This window comes from Hippopotamus amphibius, chromosome 10 (genome assembly GCF_030028045.1).
Source record: "Hippopotamus amphibius kiboko isolate mHipAmp2 chromosome 10, mHipAmp2.hap2, whole genome shotgun sequence".
NCBI lineage: Eukaryota > Metazoa > Chordata > Mammalia > Artiodactyla > Hippopotamidae > Hippopotamus > Hippopotamus amphibius.
In genome coordinates this window covers 109,147,494-109,170,833 of record NC_080195.1, presented here as the reverse complement: position 1 = coordinate 109,170,833, position 23,340 = coordinate 109,147,494, and the positions used below count along the sequence as shown (strand labels likewise).

Genomic DNA, 23,340 nt, shown 5'->3' with positions numbered 1-23,340 from the left:
GGGTCTAAGAGCCTGGCTTCCAGCCTCATCCACTTCCGCATCAGGGGCCCATTTCTGCCCTAAAGAGCCAAGCTGGCACCGTCAAGTTCACGGGAAGGGAAGTTGCCCAGAGTTCCAGCCCCAGCCCACACCTGTTTGCTCAGGAAGAATCATGAAGGGACTAAAATGCTCTCTCCCCTACAGTTTTGCTAAAATCACTCTACCTCTTAAAAAAAAACAAAAAACACCAAACACCTACCTCTCACCCTTCCTCCCTGCCCCAACCCCAAACCCCCAAGAACCTGGCAATCATTCTATGAAAGAAGGGAGAGCCTAAAACCTCACTGCATTAGAATGCACGAGAGGACCCTGTTCAGGGTGGGGCTGGGGGAACTGCAAAGGTATCAAGTTCAGGGCCAGAACCGGGTGCAACGTGATTTAACACATCATAGCCATGGTGGGCGGACAGTAATATGTGGTCCCAGGCAGACTTATGTCCTGTTGCTTCTAATGGTCTTAATTGCGACTGAACTTAACTTCTAGGGATTTAAAGGCACTAAATATTCATTACCATTTACAATAGGCTATACAGGAAGACAAGGAGAAAATGGTAGCTAGCCCCTGTCTCCAATGGCAGGAGCGGGCAGGATGATCTAAATGTTTGTGGCCCAGAGAGTATACGTTTGTATTCCTGGTCTGGGATGTGCATCCCTTCCCATCCTGTTCAAGATGGAGGGCATCAGCCACCCTCCCTCTGCCCACCCACACCCTTACCTGGGCTGTCTGATCCCATCCTAAGCCTCGCCCAGGGCAGGGCTCCCCTTGCCGCGTTCCCACTGCTCTCTGGCACCCAGCCCTCAGTGCTGATACAGAAATCATTCGGACCTTCCCAGACAACCAGATTGTTCAAGAAAACAAAACAGGAGACAAATGAACAGTTCCAGAAAGAGAGCGGGAGAGAGAGAAATGGTACTCGTGTGAGCGATCTGATGCGGGACGGGGGAGAAGGAGAGAGCAAGGAGAGAAACAAATACGTCTGACTTACGTGAGGACATAATTGACACTCACGATGCAGTGGGGCCGGGACGAGCGGCTGTTGTGCACGACGGTGGCGTAGCTCTGTACCCACACCCAGCCGCCCAGCTTGGACAGCAGCCGGTAGTACTTGGTGGTGACCTGGCCCTTCACCAGCACTGCAAGCACAAGGTGACATGAATCCCGAGGGACGGTTAGCAGGATCTGCCTTGGAGGAGGCTGCCCCCACGGACGACCTACAGCCCAGGTTCTGGACCTTTCTGGGGTCAGGGACACCTTTTGAGAACTTGACAAAGGGAGCGGGCTTTCTCCGCAGGAAGAGCCACACATGCGTGTGTGGGCTCACACACATGCATACACGCATACACACACACACAAGGTGTTTGCCTATAATTTCACGGGGTCCACGGAGCAACCTCTCCCCTCCCCTGTGAAGAACTCCAATGTAATTTTCACTGCTTTCATTGGGAGAAGCAATTAGTGCCCAAACAACATTAGCATCTGGCAGAGTGATAAAATTGGTTTTGTTTTTTAGTTTCCAAAATGCCATAATTAGGTTATAATCCTCCAACTGTTAATGGGTGGAAGGAGGGTGGGGGGAGTGATGTGGTTATTTAAACACAGTAGTGGGCTTCCTAGGTGGCGCAGAGGTTAAGAATCATCCCTGCTCCAGGAAGATCCCACATGCCACGGAGCAACTAAGCCCGTGTGCCAAAAAAACCAAACAAACAAAAATAAACACAGTAGTAAGTTAAGTGCATTCAACTAAGTGTCAAACTGTTGCTGATATTTTCCTATCCCCAGAACATATGTCTTCACAGTGAAACCGTTTGTTACTCTATTACCATTTATACGTCTTCCCATTAATTTTAGTTCCCCCGGCCCATGAATTTCCTATGTTGCTCACATAGGAGAGACCTCTACATGGCTACGAAGTTTCAGAAAACTGGGCCTGTGGGCCTCTCTTCTATGCAGGGCTGCAAACTCCGGACCCTTGGGCAGCCCACCTCCAAAGCCTCCGGGGGCACCTCAACCACACTGATTTCCCCCGGGGCCTTCAGGAGAGCAGGGATGGGGGGGCAGGGCTGGGGGGGAGGAAGGTGAATTGGTGAGGTCCTTCTGGAACCACAGTTCATACCCATTGACACACTGATTTCACTTCTAGGAGGTAATCCTATGGGAATTACGTGTAACACAAACAAAGACTCAAGGGCCAAGAGATCCCTTTCAGTCCTGCTTATAATTCAGGAGAAAGGGGGCGGAGACCTCACTGTCTAATATGAGGAAAGAGGGTAAATAAATGATGGGTACCAAGCAGCCGTTAACATGATGATTGAAAAGAATTTATAACATGATGGGGAATATATATGATATAATGTTAAACGAAGACAAGACTCAGAACTGCCTAGAGTAAAATCCTAATTATGAAAAAGTGCGTGCGCGCGCGCGCGCACACACACACACACCCCCCACTAGCTATGTGATCTTGGACAAGTTACTAACTCCCTGTGCCTCGGTTTCCCCGTTATAACAGGAGGATAATCACAGGCCCTACACCATCGGCTGCTGTGAGGGTTAGAGCATCCACGTGAAGATTCAGAAAAGTGGCCGACGTGCGTGAAGGGCTCGACACATACTAGCTCTCGTTTATCAGACTTAAAATCACAGGGAGTTTTCATGTCTTTTCTTGATTTTCTAAATTTCCAACAAGGAGGGGCTATTAGTTGTATAAGCAGAATGAAACTCTAGTTATCTTCCCCACGGGCAAGCAGTCTGCCTGGGCGTGGGAAGTGGAAATGCAATGTCTATGAAGCCCCGCAGCCCTGAGGGAAGAAGCCAGGGACAGACGTGTAACCACCGTCCCGCCTGGACGCTGAGGCCGGGCTCTGAGCAGCGCAGACACCAGCTCTTTTCCTTCCAGGCTGCATGTCGGTGGACTCACTTGGCGGGAGTAGGATCCCATGCTGAAGAGTGTAGCCCAAGGTCATAGGAGAGAGCCTTTACAGTGCTTCTGCTTTTGAGGGTTGCTTTTTTAACCACAGAATACAAGGCTCCTATTGCCAGTTCATTTTTGCATGGACTGCCTCACCTCCCCCACCCTCACACCTGTGGCTGGTGAGTGTCACCAGGAAACCGGGGCTGACAGAGCTTGAGGACACGGCTGGGGCCCACGCCAGGTGCACCGACTCCCATTTCTCAGGGGCTGTTGTGAGAGGAGGGGGCAGCGGCCTCTCGAGGGTTCTGAGTAGCTACTTATGGGGGTGGGTGTGAGCCAACATTTAGGGGAGACTCAGTGAACCAATTTGCTTACGGCCCCCAAAGAGAGGCAACATGATCAAACTGAGGTCCCGCCTGTGGACTTCCCGAGATGTCATTCTTTCTTGAGCAGTAATGCATGTTAATCTCTTTGGCTTTGAAATCTATTCCTTGCAGTGTTTGTCAAGCCCCTGGGACTATGACAATATGCTTTTCCTTTCTCTTATACTTTATATTTCCCCTTATTTCTTACAATATTCCTAAAATCTCCCTATAATCATCTTACACTGAACACAATGACTATGGGAATATTCATCCCAAATATTTTACATTAGGATTCAAGTGGCAGAATCTGCAGAGATTTTATTAGCTCTGACCCTCCCTGACTCTGCTACGATGAAGCTTGGATACAGAGACCAAAGAAACACAGATGTAGTTTTTAAAAATGTGGGGGGTGGTTTTTTTTTTTCTTTTTTTGCTTCTCTGTGACCCATGGCGATAATCAATGTATCAATCCAAGTTGAAATCCTAGACACTTAGTCACAGCGTTCTTTGGTTTGCTCTAGTTCCTCATCCAATCTGTCGAACTTAATTATCTGTCTGAGGGATCCCAGACCAGAGGGCTATGAAGCAAGGCCCTGCTTACTGCGGTGGTGGGTGGGGGCAGGGGGAGATGTCCCCTAAGCCGTCAGCTCCTGGGGGCACAGGCCCTGCCCCTGCCCCTCCCTCTGGGCTGCAGCGTCTCTGACATCGGGGGGATCCACACCCGGGTGAGAGCCCGTGGTCACGGTCTTCTGAGGCCACTTTGAAATAGAACTTCTAGTTCCACAAATATACTCTCCAGAAGAGGAGATGGCCTTCCTGGCTCCTCCAGAATTCCTCCTGGTTCCAGAATTCTTTCCTGGAGGCATGGCCATGTCAGCGAGCCAGCCTCTGGAAGCAACGTAAACTTTGGCCTCAAGCATAATTTCCATTCCTGTTTTGGATTTTGAGAGGTGAAAAGGACACCAAAAATGCCTGTCGTGGGCTGAATAGCGTCCCCCCCAAAAGACGTGTTCTACATTCTAACGCCTAGAACCTGCGAATGTGACCATATTTGGGAAAAGGGTCTTTGTAGAGGTAATTAAGGTGCTATCATTCTGGATTAGGAAGGGCAGTAAACTTAATTACAAATGTCCCAATAAGAGACAGAGGAGGAGAAGACACAGACACACAGAGGGAGACGAAGGCAGAAACTGGAGTTTGCAGCCACAAGCCAAGGACCGCTGGCAGCCACCAGAAGCTGGAGGCAGGAAGGACCCTCCCCAGAAGCTCCACAGGAAGCCCGGCCCTGCCGACACCTGGGCGTCCAGGACTGTGAGACAATACATTTCTGCTGTTTCATGCCACTCAGGGTGCGGTATTTGGTTCCAGCCGCCCAAAGAAACTAAACCACCCCCGTGGGGAAGGTGTAAGTGCGATTCCCGGGCTCCTCCGGGCTCTTGTCTCTGCCAGCAGAGCCTCGGGGAGAGCTTCGCTGGTGACACGGAAGACAAGCCACATGGTCCTTTGGGGAGCCGGTCTCAGTGTGTGTGCACGGCCCCCACACACCCCCCTGCTCTATACCTGCTGCGAACTTCCAGAGGCCCACCCTGTGCAACGTCTGCACAGTGACACGGACCACAGAAGACGGGCTGAACCAGACCCGTCAAGTCACACCTATAAATGTGCAAACTGCTTCCAGGGAGCAGGACAGCGTGTAGGTCGCAAGGAGCTTCCTAGATTGTTTCCTGTTTCACTGTGCAGAGCTCCCCCTTAAGCACAGGCTCCCGGCACCTTCGTCAGCAAGACAAAGCTGCTGCTCTCTCCACCCTCTGCTCAGAGGGCAGCATCCAGAAAGGACCTGCAAATGAATTCAACTCCATCATCCATTTCCAGTCCAGAGGCAAGAGAGGACAGCGGCAGAAGCCAGTCTCCCTCCAATCAAAACTCCTCATGGTAGAATGGACTTGAGGACACAGGGCTGAGGTGGGGGGCCAAGGGGAAGCTGGGACGAAGTGAGAGAGTAGCATAGACATATTTACACGACCAACTGTAAAACAGATAGCTCGTGGGACGTTGCTGTATAACAAAAGGAGATCAACTTGATGATGGGAGATGCCTTAGAGGGCCAGGACAGGGAGTGGGGGAGGGAGTCGTGGGAGGGAGGGGATATGGGGATATATGTATAAATACACCTGATTCACTTTGGTGTCCCTCAAAGACTGGTACAAGAGTGTAAAGCAAATATATTCCAATAAAGAGCTTTAAAACAAAACAAAACAAAAAACTCCTCATGGTAGATTGGAAACCTTTTTCAAGTGTATCTTCTATTTGAAGACCTCTGTCCCTGTTCTATAGCTGTGCTATGCAGTGTTTCCCAGCTGACATCCCATGGACCACATGTGTCCACAGACATGCTCTGATGGTGGCAAAGAGTTGCTGTTACTCAGAATGCCTTTGGATGGGTCGTGTTCTCCAGCTAGCCACGAGCTCCACCGCTCCCTGTGGCCCTATGCTTGCCCATTCATACATTCATGTTACATGCTTGGTCCCACAAGCATTTTGAGTTCGTGGCTCCTGTATGTCATTTAGAGTATGTTCTCCATGGGTCTACACCAGCTGTCCTATGATTTTGTTATAACAGTTATTGCTTGAAATATAGAGATCACATATTCAGGCTCTGCAGCCTTCTCTGACATTGAAGTGTTTTGATAGTTGGACACAGCCTGTGTTCCACTTGGCATTTGGGCTTGGCCCACTCTGGTCAGGGGTCTACCTAGAGAATTAGGTGAAATTCTCCACTACTTTGGATGAACAGCCTTGCAGACATCATGGTTCTTCCAAAACACTGTGTCCACAAGAAATCTGCCCATGTCCCTTGACACATATATTGATCCCTGCCCCACCTGTGCACCAGGCTGCCCCTGCCACCCCCAGGACCTGCAGCTCAAGCCCCCCGCATACAAGAAAGAGTCTTTGGGACTTCCCTGGTGGTACAGTGGTTAAGAATCCACCTGCCAATGCAGGGGACACAGGTTCGATCCCTGGTCCAGGAAGATCCCACATGCCGCAGAGCAACTAAGCCCGTGAGCCACAACTACTGAGCCCACATGCCGCAACTACTGAAGCCCATGTGCCTAGAGCCCATGCTCCACAAGAAGAGAAGCCACAGCATTGAGAAGGTGCAACGAAGCCAAAAATAAAATTAAAATTTAAAAAAGGAAAAGAGTCTCCCTTACACCTCAAACAATTAGAAAAAGAACAAAGAAACCCCAAAGTGAGCAGAAGGAAAGAAATCATAAAGATCAGAGCAGAAATAAATGAAAAAGAAAGGAAGGAAACAATAGCAAAGGTTAATGAAACTAAAAGCTGGTTCTTTGAGAAGGTAAGCAAAATTGATAAACCATTAGCCAGACTCATCAGGAAAAAAGAGAGACGATGCAAATCAACAGAATTAGAAATGAAAAAGGAGAAGTAACAACAGACACCTCAGAAATACAAAACATCATGAGAGACTACTGCAAGCAGCTATATGCCAATAAATTGGATAACCTGGAAGAAATGGATACATTCTTAGAAAAATACAATCTTCCAAGACTGAACCAGGAAGAAATAGAAACCATGAACAGACCAATCACAAGTATGGAAATTGAGGCAGTGATTAAAAATCTCCCAACACACAAAAGCCCAGGACCAGATGGGTTCACGGGTGAATTCTATAAAACATTTCGAGAAGAGTTAACACCTACCCTTCTCAAACTCTTCCAAAATATTGCGGAAGGCGGAACACCCCCAAACTCATTCTATGAGGCTACTATCACCCTGATACCAAAACCAGGCAAAGATGTCACAAAAAAAGAAAACTACAGACCAATATTGCTGATGAATATAGATGCAAAAATCCTCAACAAAATACTAGCTAACAGACTCCAACAGCACATTAAAAAAATCATACACCATGATCAAGTGGGGTTTATCCCTGGGATGCAAGGATTCTTCAACATATGCAAATCAATCAATGTGATACATCATATCAACAAATTGAAGGATAAAAACCATATGATCATCTCAATAGATGCAGAAAAAGCTTTTGACAAAGTTCAACATCCATTTATGATAAAAGCTCTCCAGAAAATGGGCATAGAAGGAAATTACCTCAACATAATAAAAGCCATATATGAAAAACCAAAAGCCAGCATCGTTCTCAATGGGGAAAAACTGGAAGAATTCCCTCTATGAACAGGAACAAGACAAGGGTGTTCACTCTCACCACTATTATTCAACATAGTTTTGGAAGTTTTAGCTACAGCAATCAGAGAAGAAAAAGAAATAAAAGGAATCCAAATTGGAAAAGAAGAAGTAAAATTGTCACTCTTGGCAGATGACATATTATATATAGAAAACCCTAAAGACTCTACCAGAAAACTGCTAGCACTAATTGATGAGTTTAGTAAAGTAGCAGGATACAAAATTAATGCACAGAAATCTCTTGCATTCCTATACACTAACAACAGAAGAGCAGAAAGAAAAATTAAGGAAACTCTCCCATTCACCATTGCAACAAAAAGAATAAAATACCTAGGAATAAACCTGCCTAAGGAGGCAAAAGACCTGTACGCAGAAAACTATAAGACACTGATAAAAGAAATCAAAGACAACACAAACAGATGGAGAGACATACCATGTTCCTGGATTGGAAGAATCAACATCGTGAAAACGACTGTACTACCCAAAGCAATTTACAGATTCAATGCAATCCCGATCAAATTACCAATGGCATTTTTCACAGAACTAGAGCAAGAAATCTTATGATTTGTATGGAAATGCAAAAGACCCCGAATAGCTAAAGCAATCTTGAGAAGGAAAAATGGAGTTGGTGGAATCAGGCTTCCTGACTTCAAACTATACTACAAGGCCATAGTGATCAAGACAGTATGGTACTGGCACAAAAATAGAAAGGAAGATCAATGGAATAGAATAGAGGACTCAGAAGTAAACCCAAACACATATGGGCACCTTATCTTTGACAAAGGAGGCATGAATATACAATGGAAAAAAGACAGCCTCTTCAATAAGTGGTGCTGGGGAAATTGGACAGCTACATGTAAAAGAATGAAGTTAGAACACTTCCTAACACCATACACAAAAATAAACTCCCAATGGATTAAAGACCTACATGTAAGGCCAGACACTATAAAACTCCTAGAGGAAAACATAGGCAGCACACTCTATGACATCCATCAAAGCAAGATCCTTTTTGACCCACCTCCTAGAATCATGGAAATAAAATCAAGAATAAACAAATGGGACCTCATGAAACTTAAAAGCTTTTGCACAGTGAAAGAAACCATAAACAAGACTAAAAGGCAACCCTCAGAATGGGAAAAAATAGTTGCCTATGAAACAACAGACAAAGGATTAACCTCCAAAATATACAAGCAGCTCATGCAGCTTAATACCAAGAAAGCAAATAACCCAATCCACAAATGGATGGAAGACCTAAATAGACATTTCTGCAAAGAAGACATACAGATGGCCAACAAACACATGAAAAGATGCTCAACATCACTGATCATCAGAGAAATGCAAGTCAAAGCCACAATGAGGTATCACCTCACACCAATCAGAATGGCCATCATCACAAAATCTGGAAACAACAAATGTTGGAGAGGGTGTGGAGAAAAGGCAACTCTCCTGCACTGTGGGTGGGAATGTAAGTTGGTACAGCCACTATGGAAAACAATTTGGAGATTCCTTAAAAAACTACAAATAGAACTACCATATGATCCAGTCATCCCACTCCTGGGCGTATACCCAGAGAAAACCATAATCCGAAAAGAAATATGTACCATAATGTTTATTGCAGCACTATTTACAATAGCCAGGACATGGAAGCAACCTAAATGCCCATCAACAAATGAATGGATACAGAAGATGTGGCATATATATACAATGGAATATTACTCAGCTATAAAAAGGGATTAGATGGAGCTATATGTAATGAGGTGGATAGACCTAGATTCTGTCATACAGAGTGAAGTAAGTCAGAAAGAGAAAGACAAATATTGTGTGCTAACTCACATATATGGAATCTAAAATTGGTACTGATGAACTCAGTGACAAGACAAGAACAAGGACACAGATGCAGAGAATGGACTGGAGAACTCGAGGTTTGGGGGGGTTAAGGGGAAGCTGAGACGAAGTGAGAGAGTAGCATAGACATATATATACTCCCAACTGTAAAACAGACAGCCAGTGGGAAGTTGCTGTATAACAAAGGGAGTCCAACTCGAGGATGGAAGATGCTTTAGAAAACTGGGACGGGGAGGGTGGGGGGAGTCGAGGGAGGGAGGGAATATGGGGATGTGTATAAAAACAGATGATTGAACTTGGTGTACCCCCCCAAGGGAAAAAAAAAAAAGACCACAGGTATTAAAAAAAAAAAAAAAAAAGTCTCCCAGATGCTTTGCAAAGGGAGCAGGGAGGCAGGCCCCAGCCGGGAGGCCCTTCCCGAGGCCATGTGACAGGGCTGCCAGGGCGTCCCCTCAGCCACCACGAGGCAGTGAGCTGAGAACGCACTGGGAGGGTCCAAGGCATTCCCTAGAGGATCCCCTAGAGGGTCTCCTTACAGAAGGTTCTGGGGGAAGCCCTGGCACAGTCTCACTTGAAGAGCTCAGCTGGGCATTCCCGGGACCACGCTGACCAGAGGCCGAGGTCCCGGGGCCGTCCCAGCCCCCGTCCTGCTGGCCTCTGGAAGCCTGTGCCCCCCCAGACTGTACTGGCCAGCCCTGCTTCTCCTCACGAGGCTGACTTTCTGGAAGGCATTGATTCCGTCTTTAGGGGCTGCGCTGTCTTCGGACCCTGTGGACGCCTGCTCCCGGTTAAGATAATATTTTGGAGAACGTGTGGAAGCCATATGGCTGACCGCGGGCCTCCGGAGCCACCGCTGCTGCCTCCAGCGAGGCCTCTAGCAGCGCCTGCGCCTGCGCCTGGCTCCTGGACGCCCGCGTGGGAACAGCAGGCCTGGGAAACCCAGGCGGGGAGCTCCCTTCGGCCCGGGGTGCCGGCAGCCGTTAGTTTTCTTCCTGAGCCGAGTTACCTCATCCACTGCGCAGACGGTCTGCACGTCTCACGGGACGAGGAGCCTCCCCGGGGCCTTGGAGGCCTGAGGCCCGCGGGTGGGTCACCGTGGCCGCGTTCAGCTGCGGCGGATGGACGGACGGGGAGCGGCCACGGCCGCGTGGGCGCCCAGGCCCCGGGGCAGCCCCGGGCCAGCTCCGGCCGTGGTCGGAGTGAAGGACGTCGGGCCCCGTCGCCGGGGGCCACCGTGGGGCCCCGTGGAGAGCCTGCAGGGCGGGAGGCTCGGCCGGGCCCAAGCCCCCAGAGCAGCCGGCGACAGGGCTGAAACGTCGCCCTGTGAAGGGACGCGTCCCACCTTCCCAGTGTCCTCGCCTGTCCCCCTCCAGCCGGGCGGCGCAGCGAGGCTGCGGGAACGCGGCCCTGCCCACCAGGCGCGCGGGGAGGCGGGGGTAACCAAGGGGCGCCCCTTTCACGACGTCCCAGCCCCAGCCCCGCAGAACGTGCCGGTGTCTGGAGACGGGGCCTTAAAAGAGGTGATCGGGTAAGACGAAGTCCCGTGGCTGGGCCCGGACCCAGTCTGACTGTCCTTAGGAGGAGAGGAGATGGCCACACGGAAGGGAGAGCACGTGAGGACACGGGGAAGATGGCCAGGCATCTCCACGCCAAGGAGAGAACAGAAGCCCGCCCTGCCGACCCCCTGACCTTGACTTTCAGCCTCCGGGACGGTGAGAAAACGCATGTGTGCCGCTTAAGCCCCAGCCGAGCGCTGCCTAAGAGTCCGAAAAGGATCTGTGCAGAATGAGGGAAGTTGTTGTCCAGAAACCAGAGCCAGGCCCCGGGTGGGGCTGGAAGGAGCTGGACGTGCCTCCCCGGACGAGGCAGCAGCCCGGGCCCCGAGCCGGCGCTGGAGACAGAACTGGACAGTGTGGCGGGCTCGCCTCAGCCCTCAGGGGGCAGGTGTCTGGGTGCTGAGGGCACTCCGGCCACCCAACAGGGACCCTGGGCAGCGAGGGCAACAGGCCCCCAGAGAGAGGAGACCCATGCGTGCCAGGAGAAGCAGGGGGCAGCTTGTGGAGGGAGGGCTGGGTGGAAAATGCCAGGCGGGGGAGGAAGCTGAGAAGACGCTATGAACGGCGGACCTTCGCTCAGGCCAGGCCACCTCACACCCCTCCCCCACCATGGACGCCCCCAGAAACTTCAGAAGCCCCACCTCCCCCCCAGACCCCCTCTCGCTCCCAGGCCCCACCTCCCCCTGAGGCCCCTTCTCCCTTCCATCTCCCCCCAGGCCCCACCTTCCCTCCAGATCCCCTTCTCCCCCGAGGCCCCACCTTCCCCCTGAGGCTCCCCAGCCGCCGCCACCGCCACCGAGGCTGTCCTTTTGCCGAGCCTATGCTGACGGAAAGGGGTAAGCAGAAGACTCGACACCCCGAGAGGAGCCTCAGCTGATGCCTGGAGCTCTACAGATATCCTCACTCCCTCTCCCCTTGGTGCCGCAGCTGAGACAGGGGTCCTACCTGACCTCCCAGGGTCCCCAGGGGATGGAGGGCCAGCGTGGTGGCAGCAGCCGCCGGACACACCCCGCCCATGGCTCCCTCCCTCCCGCCGCTCACGTCCCACTCACCGCCCCTGCTTCAGCCACTGTCCAAATACACTACTGCCCTTGAAACTCAGACTCAGCTCCTGGAGTTTAAAGAAATTAAGCAGATGCCACGTAGCCCTGGGGGTGGAGAGGCGGGAACGGGAAGCCTGGGAAGAGAGGGAGGCCGCAGGGACCACACGACACAGGGGTTTCAAAATCTCCTGAGCTTCACACCCTGAAGACCCGCCTCCAAACACCTGCTCTGGTAGTCCACCTTCTCCCCTTCCTTCCTCCAAAAGTTCCAGCTCTGGAGGGTCAGTGACACTCAGGATACTGTCTCAGCTGCCCTGAGGGGGCGTCCGGATGCGGCTCCAAGGCTGGACCCAAGGCTGAGCTCCAGGAGACCCCCACTCCCAGCTGATGTGGGGGTAGGGGCCGGGGGTGGGGGCAGGGACGCTGGCGGAGGGGAGACCGGCGTGGACGCCGCACACGTCGTCCCCTGGCCTGGCTGCGGTGTGCTCCGTGCCTCCTGCCCCCGAGGTGGTTTCTCGGCCACAGTAAAGGGCAGAATCACAGCGCGGTAGCAATCGCTGTCCATAGTGCTATTTTCTGTTTTCTTTGATTTACCAATTCTAGCTCATTTGGCAAAGAAAGCCGTGCTCCCTCTGGTGTGTAAACCCTCACCTTTTCTGCATGTCCCTTGGAAGCCCAGGTGCACCTTCCCTCTCAGGGTTCCTTTAATCGCAATGTCTGGAAATCCCAATTCCAAGCGAAGTAAGGCAAATTCATCGCGTAAATCACGGGAGACCTCTCGAATAAACCCCCTTGTGGGTTCGGGAAGTCGGATGAGCCGGGGAAGACGGGGGGCTCCAGGTGGACAAGCTGAAGACCCACCGTGTGGTCAGAACCACGGAAGGCCTGAGCACCCAAAGGGCCTGGGCTCTGGTCCCGTCCACGAGCCTCTCCACCTCCCAGCCTCACCTGGCCCACCTGGCCCAGCCCCCCTCAGGTTCGTACGGGAAAGCACCTGGTCCACGTCAGGGACACGGGAGCCTCCACGGGCCGCCACCGTGGCCTTCATTGCGTTTCCAAAACACCAGTTGAATTTATTCCCCCTGGAAAAAACCCTGCTCCTCTCTGTTAGCCGGGCAGTGTGAGAGGTGAAAAATGGTATTTAAAACAAAGACCTTAATTCCACAAGTTTCCTTTCTCTGCGCTTACCGGCCTCATCTCCCATGTTGCAGCCCTGCTTTGAAAAACAACTCTCCCTTTGTGTCATTCAAGGGTTTGCTTTCAACGCCTGTGCTGGAGAGAGGCTCCCAGTGCTCCTGCCTCAGGAGACAGGGCTGGGGGTTCCTCTTGGACACCCTGACAGTGGCTGGGAGGTGTGGAGCTGGGAACCCTCCCATTTGCTCCCCTGCCCCCTGGCCTGTCCTTCCTTCTAGGCTGTTCTGTCGTGCACACCCCCCAGCAGATGCCTCTTCCATCTCCCAGTCGCACTCCTTACCCCAGAGGACACGTTCCCCGCTGCTCCCCTCTACCGCCTGCCCGTTCGGGTCTCCCGAAGATCTAATTCTGTAATTGACAGGTCCTAACCCCTTTACACAAGGAAAACTTCTAGCTCCCGTGTCAGTGGTGCGGACCTACGGAGCCCATCCAAACACTAGGAGCTGCTTTCTACCAAGTGGGGCTTCGAGAAGGTCAGGGACGTCTATATGAGATCATGATTTGGCCATTAAAAAAAAAAAGAAAGAAAGAAAAGCCTGCTCACAATTCCATGTCTCTGTACACGGAGGCCTTTTCACATGAATTACAAGGAGCAGGAAGAAGCTGACGGCGTCTGCCCAGCCAACGTCCCAGTTGTCACGGGTCTCTGCCCTTAGTGACTTGGGAGAGAACAGCGGCGGCGTAGTAACTGCCGGGCTAACTGGGTCCCAGCTGTCACCAAACGGCCAGACAGATGGCGTGGCCGAGGATCGAGCCGCCCCAGGACCCACCGTCCACCTCCAACCAACACCACCAACTTGTCCTCTGATGCCTCCTGGTCAACACACAGCAAGAAGGAGGACGCGCCACCTGGGCCGCACTGCAGAAGATCAGGCTCCCCCAGCCCTCTGCACCCCGTTAACCAGCACCTCTGGACCTGCCATGGGCATGGGGGGGCCAGACAGCGGGAGGATGAGGTATTCTACACCACCCCAGTCATTTGCTGCCGCGATTTGGATTCTACGAGAAAAGTGTTACTTTAAAAATTTCAGGGACTAGCGTCCCCACCCTCGAATCCAATCTGAAGATGTTCCCCAAACTGCCTCTGTTCGCAAATGGAACACTATTGGTTTTCTGCTTCCTCGTGGACTTCTCCCATCCTAGAAACCTGTGGTCTCCCTGAGCCTCCCATCCAGATGACGGACATTGGGTGGAGGCCAGATTCGCTGGATTCGGCTCCCAGCTGTGCTGCCTCCTTGCTGTGTGGCCGTAGGCAAGTGCCTTAAGCTCTCTGAAGCGCGACATCCTCAGCAGTAAAAGGAGGACCATGAACACGGGAACCTCCCTCACTGGGTTGGTAACATATTTAACCACTTACACTAGTGCCGGTCAACAGTAAGGGCCCTGTAAGTAACAGTTCTTCTACTGCTGTTGCCGTTATCCACAACTGGTGTCCAGATGTCATAGAGAAATGTAGGTTCCAAATGCATAATCTAGAATCCAGGAACTTCCACACCATCCCACACCTGCCAGGGTTTCAGCGGATGTTTGAGAACTGACAAGTGGCTGTGCCGAAAGCCAGGGCTGCCTGGAGATAGGCTTGAGGTTTAAGATTCGTGTGTACATGATGGATAATTATTGCACCAAACAAGGGACGCTGTCCCCACTCTGTCCTTGGCCCCCTCCCTGGCTGCCAGGGCTCCCGGCTGGGGTGAGCGCGGTACTCACAGAGGTGGTGCGCGTAGCGGAGGTGGAAGACGTCGCAGCCGTGCACGTGATGGTACAGGGTCTTCTCGATCAGGTCCTGCGGCTCGTACCCGGTCAGCTCAGTCACCCTGGGGGAGGACAGCATCTCTGTGAGTTACACTGCCCTGCAGATTGCCTTTCATTTAAACTAACATTGGTTTTGCCAACTAATCAAGTGCTAAAAAGCTTGGGGGTGGGTGGGGAGAGTGTGGATTTTGGAAACTGAGAATGATCTTATTTATAAGAAAGTCTGTGAGCTCCAGCCCAGCGCAGGACGCAGCACTCTGCATCAGCAGGAAAGTCCTTCTGAAGCCAATGGCTGGAAGGTTTGTAATGCCTTAAAATGGTATCACTTCTCAAGGTGAAACTTATCAGAGAACGCTTAAGAGTGAACTTGACACTGATATTGGGAGAAGCTGCAAGGTAAGAAAGGGCCCACTTGCTGGGGTTTTTGGGGGGAGAAAGTCCTGTGTGAACATTTAAAAAATTATTCTGGTAAAATATGCAAGACATAAAATTGACCATTTTAACCATTTTAAAGTGTACAATTCACAGTGTTGTGTGACCATCGCCACTTCCATTTCCAGAATGTTTTCATCACAAAACAGAAACTCTGTACCCATTAAACAATAACTCCCCACTTCCTCCTCCCCAAGTCCCTAGCAACCTCTCTTCTCCTTCCTATCTCTAGGAATTTGTCTACTCTAGATATTTCATCTAAGTGGAAGGATACAATATTTGACCTTTTGAGTCTGGCTTCTTTCATTTAACATGTTTTCAAGGTTCATTCATGTTGTTGCTTCTATCAGAATGCCGTTCCTTTTTATGGCTGAATAATATTCTGTTTTATGTAGGTACTACATTTGTTCATCCTTTCACCTGATGAGGGACACTTGGGTTGGTTCCACATCTGGCCTATTGTACGTGCGAACCTGTAACCCTCTATTCCATCTTGGACACTGGTACCTGGCACAGTTGGTTTCAGGATGATGCTATGATTGGGTGATTCCTACGGATGCAACTTAGGGAGTAACTGGAGACAGATAAGACTGCCATCAGTGGAGGACTGTTTGCCCCCAGAAAATAGTATAACACCAGTAACTATTGTCACTGGAAAGTAAAGCCGAAGCTCGCTGTGGAAATGGAAACGTTCTCCCTGTGCTTTTACACCATTGCCCTGTTTTTATTCTCATCAAGCCCCAGGCGTATTCATTCCCACTTCAGCTCTTTGAAGAAGAGCTGCTCTCAGTATCCAAGATGGCACCATCGCTAGCACTTGGCTCACTCCACCTGTAGGTGAAAATTGCCTGTGGCCGTGGTATCAACTCCCAGGCCTCGGGCAACTGCACTGGGAGCCATGCCCTTGGAGGAGGTGGCCCAGACATCTTGGTGACAGATATTCAAGAACAGATGAAAGCAGGGACAAGAGGGGGTTCCAAAGGAGGTGAGGCCATGGTGAGAAGTCCGTGGGGACAGAGGGTGGCAGGGCCTGGGGGCCCCGCTGGCCCTGATCTGAAATGCTAGCTGTAAATTAAGTGGGGAAACTTGACCTCACTTTCATTCCCTAACCCGCCCGCCTTTCTGTGGAGCTCTGCACGGGCTTTGGGTTGTAAATCTCTGTGAGCCTCATATTTCCCTGGAATCGCTCACTGTTTGGTGTACGCATTTCCATGGTGTTCCTCCGGGGCAGGAAGGAGCTGGGGCTCGAGGTGGGTAGACGGGGAATTTGTGCGGCCAGAGCCCCTCAGGGCTCGGGGGACCTGTCCAAGGGCCACCTAGAACTTCGGGCCCCACTGGAGTCTAACTCTGTGTGGCAGGAAAATTGAGACGTCTGGCTTCCCCCCAAAAGAAAACCAGGCATCTCTACGGTGTGGGGATGAAAGAGGCTTCCCAGACCCTTTGGACGTAAAGTTTCAGAACAACGGCCCAAACGTGTAAATGAATCAGAAACACATGTATTAAGTTTCTCATCAAAGTACACACTGGCTTTAAAAATTAAAGGGGAAGGGAAGGGTTTGGCAGCCCGCCCTCTTGGTTTTTTCCAACCCTCTAGTGTCTGAAGACCTGTCAGAGGGATTTGCCAAACCCCAAACATGGCCGGGTTCACCCACCCTTAGCAAAAGCACCAGCTACAGTTTCAAAGTGAAATACCACAAAACCCCTATGAACCAAATTTCAGGTTATGCCGAGTTCAGTTTTGTCTGGGATTCTGCTGGGTTGGGGTGCGGGGCAGCTGGGCCCTCCTGCTGGGCCCCCCACCCTGGCCCCTGTGACTTTGGAGCTGCTGGGCTTCAAGCCAACCCCTCACCATGGCTTCTGGGGTTTGGATGTAGGAGGTGACATCACCCCATCAGGCCATTCTGCTAACCCCCTGGTGCTGGGCCAGCTCCTCTGTCCCCTGGCCCAGTGGCCTTTCAAAGACCATCGAGCTGCAACTGGCTGAAGACCAGAGAGTGAAAAATTCTCCAGCACGCTTCTAATCCTCTTCAGGACCTCCTAGATGACTAGGGTTCAGAAAAGACCTCAAGGCTTTGCTAGAAGCTTCCTGGTACTTAGCAAGGAGAACTTCACGGGCTTCTGTAGAGGCCGGAAGTCGTCCTCAAGATGGGCACCTTGCTTTTCTGCTCACCTCAGGGGTATGGCCCTTACACCCTGAAATAGAGGAAAACCTACACATCTGAGGCTCCCTTCAGGAGCAAGCTGGCCTCTGAGCTCACCTTGCATGCCCTCTTCTGTAAAGCCCCCAGATCTGTCCCTTTTGTCCCTCTTGTTTCAAAACTGTGTGAATCGAACAACTCGAGAAGACCTGAAATCTCTCCTCTGGGGAGATACCCCTCTTTCCTCTTCTAGAGAATTCACCAAGCCTCAGAGGCTTTTCCCAGGATGGTCAAAGAAAAACTGGGAGACAAAACAAGGGAGAAACCCGTCGTATCCTCCCAAGCTTCTAAAATAACGAACATGGACAGCGGATTTTCTTGCAGTCCACTTTCAGACGTGGCTCCTGAGTCCGGCAAGAGCTGCGCTGTCCCCGCGTGCTGTGACGTCTACCCCACGCCTGGCTCTGGAGCGGCTCCCCACCCACCCGGCTCCTGCCCTGCAGGTGCCTTGTCTTTACTGCAGGAAAGCAGCCCTTGTCCAGCGTCTGGCCCTCTCAAGAGCGGCCGGCATCCTTCCCCCAAGGAGTTATGTTTCCTCTTTGCTTGCAGTTTCTGGGAGCGTGATGATGACTCTGTAAGGCCAACCCTCCTTATTTCTCTGGTTCTGAGATGCACTCACGAAGAACTAGACTGTTTACTGTCTTCCCCTCTCACCCTTAACCAGGTAAGTTTATTTATTTTATTTACTTTATTATTTTATTTTATTTTTTTTCATTTTTTGGTCAAGTGGCTTGTGGGATCTTAGTTCTCTGACCAGGAATCAAACCCGGGCCCTGGCACTAAAAGCACCAAGTCCCAAACCACTGGACTGTCAGGGAATTCCCAAGGTAAGTTTATTTTTATTCCATAAATGGGTAAAATGATCGACTTTACATTATGTATATTTTATGTATATGTTAACACAATTTTTAAAAAATGAAAAGAAATCTAGCTTCAGGACACAAGAAAAAATGTAATATATATATATACATACATACATATATATATATAAAATATAAAACTTTTCTGACTTTATATATATGTACATATATATATGAAATTTTTCTCCCAGAAGGCTCAGCTACACACACCAAAAGTCAGGGGAGGGGTCTCTGAACACTTGTTTCTTCTGTACAGCTGAGGAATCTAACAACGACCCAGCTTGCAGGTATATCAGGCTTTTCACTTTTACAGATGCTCTCCACGTACTATGCAGTTTCATCTTGCCTAACAGCCCCGTGGGCAGCCGAGTAGGTGAAGAAAATGCAAGCCCAGGAGGGCCCCCCAGGCCTGCAGCCTGCCCAGGGGACACACAGCCCCTCACCCCCCATCCCCTCTGCCCACGGGCTTTCCCCCGGGCTGCGCGAAACAACAGGTCACAGCCTCTGCCTGGTCCACCCTCCCTCCTCTCTCTGAGAGGAGAGTCTCAAATTGCTGGGCATTGCCAAGCGGGAGACAGTTCTGGGGACACTGCAGCTTTGCCCTCCCTGTCAGCTGGAGGTGCCCTCCCAGCCCAGACCCCGACACGCACAGCATCCCCCAGCGAAGGCCACCTCTCTGCTCGCTGCCTCAGCCCCGCGGTGACTGGCAGAGCTCGGCTTCCCGCCAGCTGGAGTTGAAAGGCCTCACACAACACCCACCACTCAGAGTGGAAACTTTCTGTTGGTTTTAAAGTCCTACCAACCTGACGGAGATACGAGGCAGAATCCTGACATCGTGGGCCTTCAAAAGGCTGACGTCTGCCCCCAACGCATATTTCTAGTTCAAACTCCAGTGAGATCATGAAAATATAAATAAAGAAAACAAGTACCTATAAGCTGGAGAAGCCGGCTACCCCAGGAGTATTAAGGTCAACACTCATTCTTTCACTAAATCTCTTTCTAATTCATGTTCTCAGTACGGCTTATTGCTTGCTACGTTCTGGTTTAGTAGCGTAGCTGCCAGGGGCCAGCATCGGAATCTTTTGGAACTCCGCAGCAGCAGGTGCCAAACTCACCTGGAATCCAGGAATATCAGCTTCAGGTCGAGGCTGGCCCTGAACATGAACATGTTGCTGTGAAGCTTGATCTCAGTGATGGCGCTGGGTGGCAGCGACTGGCCCACGGCCACCAGACCCACGATCTGGTAGCACGAGTCATACAGGGACATGTCCAGCATATACTGCCTGATCTTCAAGTAGCCGCTGCAGTGGATGACCTGGGAAAGCAGAGGCAGGGTCAGCGGGCGGCGACCCAGAGGTCAGACTGCTTCCCGCTGCTCCCGGCTCTGGGCCTGCTAGTTTTCTGGAACGGGTTGGAACACCCCCCCCCCCAGCCCAGCCGCTACGGAGCCGGGTGGCCAACATGCTGACAGACGCCTGATTCACTCTGCTCGGATGAACTCTGCTTCCTCCTTAGGAAACAATAGCCTAATAAATTATAAGGGTTGTCTTATGCAACTGACTACACTCAAGTAACTCCACAAGTAGAGACTCTCTGATATAGAATGGATTTATGCATAATTAACTCAGAGCCAAGCTGCGATTAGCTGGCACAGTAAAGACATTTTGGGGAGCTAGCCAGTAACTGTAACGCTTCTCATCTCCCAATGAGACTGAATTTGGCAGTCGTTAACTTGACATTTATATGATTTGAGTAGCTATATCAGTCCAGTAAATGAAGAGTACCTTCAGTGCAAAGAAGCCCTCATTTTGTTTTTCGGCCACGCCGAGGGGCATGTGGGATCTTTGTTTCCTGACCAGGGATCAAACCCATGCCCCCTGCAGTGGGCAGTGGAGTCCTAACCACTGGACTGCCAGGGAATTCCCTTAAAAAAAGCCCTCATTTTGAATGTATTCTTATTTTATTTTATTTACTTTATAATTCAAGATTTTATCCACTTGTAATAAGCAAAAATCCAGAGCAGCTATATAGAAACACTTCTAATTGTTACAGCCAAGAACCATAGAGGAGAAAACATATTGTGTCCCAAATGTCAAACAGAAACATCTGCATGACCTTAAGCCTCAACACTGGAAGGGTTTACACACGTAACAGTCAGTAAAATCTTTGAAAGCATCACGATCATCCTAACAGCAGTGATGAACAGCTAAAATCTTAAATCCTCTTTTCAAAGACTTTCCTCCAGGATTCCTGAATACACTCACAGTCTTTAGAGCTGGAACAAATCTTTTTTTTATTATTATTAATTTATTTATTTATTGGCTGTGTTGGGTCTTCATTGCTGGGCTGTCTCTGGTTGCGACGAGCAGGGGTTACTCTTCATTGTGGTGCGTGGGCTCCTCATTGCCGTGGCTTCTCTTGTTGTGGAGCACGGGCTCTAGGTGCTCGGGCTTCAGTAGTTGTGGCACGCGGGCTGTAGACTGCAAGCTCAGCAGTTGTGGCGCATGGGCTTAGTTGCTCCGTGGCATGTGGGATCTTCCCGGACCAGGGATCCAACCCGTGTCCCCTGCATTGGCAGGTGGATTCTTAACCACTGCGCCACCAGGGAAGTCCTGAGCTGGAACAAATCCTAAAATCCTTGGAGTCTATTCTCCCATTTTACTGATGAAGAAACTGAGGACAAGGTAGGTGATGGGTTTTACTTAAGATCAGACAGTTGACTGAAGCCCACTTGCCTAGAGTCCATGCTCTGCAGCAAGAGAAGCCACTGCAATGAGAAGCCCGTGCACTGCAATGAAGAGCAGGCCCTGCTTGCTGTAACTAGAGAAAGCCCACGTGCAGCAACGAAGACCCAACGTAGCCAATAAATACATAAATAAATAAATTTATTTAAAAAAATATCAGACTGTTGGATGGTGAATAATTGTCAGAAACATCTCAGGACCCAAGTCTCCATAAGAATATCTACTGGGTGCCAGGTGGTACTGGAGGCTCCCGCCTCTGAGGTTTAGGATCTGGAACAGGAAATAAGAAAAGCATCCCCCAAACTATGAAACAGAGTGAGGTAATGGTCAACGGGAAGAGCTGGGAGTGAGGCTCAGAGGAGGGGGCTGAGGAGAGGCTGGGGGAAGGTGGACCCTGGGATGGGGAGAAGGGGGGAGGGGCATTCTAGAAAGAGAGGACAAAGGACAAAGGCACAGAACTGTTCCCTCTCTGTTCACCCCACCCCTCCCTCCTTTTATACAAATTCTCCCGCGAAAAGGCTCCTGTCTGCCTCTAGCTCCAGAGTGATGGTCTTATGCCCCTTTCATCTGAGGCAGGAGGAAGTCCAGGTGTGGCTGCTCCAGTGAGACTGCCCTGTGTGCAAAGTACAACCTGAAGGTGCCAAGGTCAAATGCTGCCCTTAGCCCCACTTACTCCTGGTCTCAGACCACGAACTCCAACCTGCCTGGAATATCCCTGTAAGACTCTGGCTCTCACACTTGCCATGAGCAGCGTCCCTAGAAAGTTCTACCTTAGGCAGTGGTGCATTCCTGTCTGCAGACGTTCCTGAATGTGAAGCAAAATACAAAGCACAGCGAAGACCCACAGCTGCCCACTTCCCGCCCGCGAGCCCTCGGCGCCTGGTACCTTGTATCCGCTGCACGTCAGGCCAGCATTTCTTTTCGCCAAGACGCACTTCATTCGAAGAAAAAACGACCTCTCGATCTCATACTCTGAAAGCAGGTGTGAGGTGAGATTGGCAAACGGTCCCATGATCTTCCCCTGACTTTATCCCAACACTTTCAATAGACCCTCGGGACCGGGTCAGGCAGCCAGAGACTTCAGCCCAGTCTGCCCAGACCCCCACCCAGAGAGCATCTGCCGGTGGCCCGGACGCAGTGGGTCAGGGAGACTGGCCCGGTCCTGGCGTAGCTTCCAGAAAAGGTCCTGGCATAGTCTCCAGATAAGGGTAGCCTGAAACACGGCCATAGCAAGAACTTGCTTAACACCAGCCTGGGGCCAAGGTGAGGATCTATGCGCAGGGACCCAGCCCAGCTCAACCTGCCACGGTCCCCTTGTGGTGGCCACAGAGAGGCCTAGCACCGGGGAGAATCGCCTTGGCCAGCCCTGGGTGGGTGCCGAGCCCACCAGGAGGCCCAGAAGCATCTGACTTCCCCCACCTGGCTAAGGAGGAGTCGGAAGTTCAGGCCTTTCCCTGGAAGAAGGAGCCAGCCCCAGGGCGCCTCCCGCCAGTGTGCCCATGGCCATGGGCACCGACACCGCCCTGCATCGTGGGGTGGGGCACGGACCCAGCAGACCCACTGGGCCAGATCAAAGCTTTCGCCCTCAGTTACAGCCCTGGAGGGACCCCTCCCCCCCGCCCCGCCCAGCCATACCCTCTGTTTCTCTGGCCCAAAGCCTTTCCTTCATTCCCCTCGCAGGCCTCACACACGAATCTCCAGCCTCACTACTGCAAATGCCAAGTCCCCTAAGGAAACACCCTCTGCTTTAGTGAGCAGACACCAGCTCTCTGGGCACGGATGGCAGACTGTCCTCACCCCGAGTGAGAGCGAGGTCATTCCACTCTAAATAAACAGCCATTTGGTGGTGGTTAATAAATTAATTTTTAAAGAAAGGTTACCATTAGGAATGGAAGCGAGGCCTTCTGCCTCTCCCTGAGGGCACTGCCCGGTGGAGGTAAGGGCATCACCTCAGAGGCCCCCTCCCCCCCTAGTTGGAGGGGCTGCCATATTTACCCATAATTCCTCTGCACAGGCTGGGGTCTGGGGGCAGAAGGCTTCCCTTTAACATAGTGGTCTGTCTGCCCCATTTCCAGATAAGCACCGTTGGGTCTAAAAACCATCACCCTGACTCAGAGAGGGGTGGGGTAGGAAGGGTGGGAAGGAGTCGTGGGAGGGAGGGGATATATGTATACATA

At 51.1% G+C, this 23,340-nt stretch overlaps 1 protein-coding gene across 1 annotated transcript in view; it reads right to left on the bottom strand.

Annotated features, from left to right (window-relative positions):
* Nucleotides 1-23,340, bottom strand: part of SIM2 (SIM bHLH transcription factor 2) — a 48,881-nt gene that overhangs the window by 4,161 nt on the left and 21,380 nt on the right. Inside the window, exons 5-8 of the mRNA XM_057697518.1 lie at nucleotides 22,050-22,135; nucleotides 19,535-19,734; nucleotides 14,885-14,991; nucleotides 1,025-1,172 (exon numbers count right to left, since the gene is read on the bottom strand). Coding sequence (XP_057553501.1) covers nucleotides 1,025-1,172; nucleotides 14,885-14,991; nucleotides 19,535-19,734; nucleotides 22,050-22,135 — 541 coding nt within the window. The remainder of the gene's footprint in view (nucleotides 1-1,024; nucleotides 1,173-14,884; nucleotides 14,992-19,534; nucleotides 19,735-22,049; nucleotides 22,136-23,340) is intronic.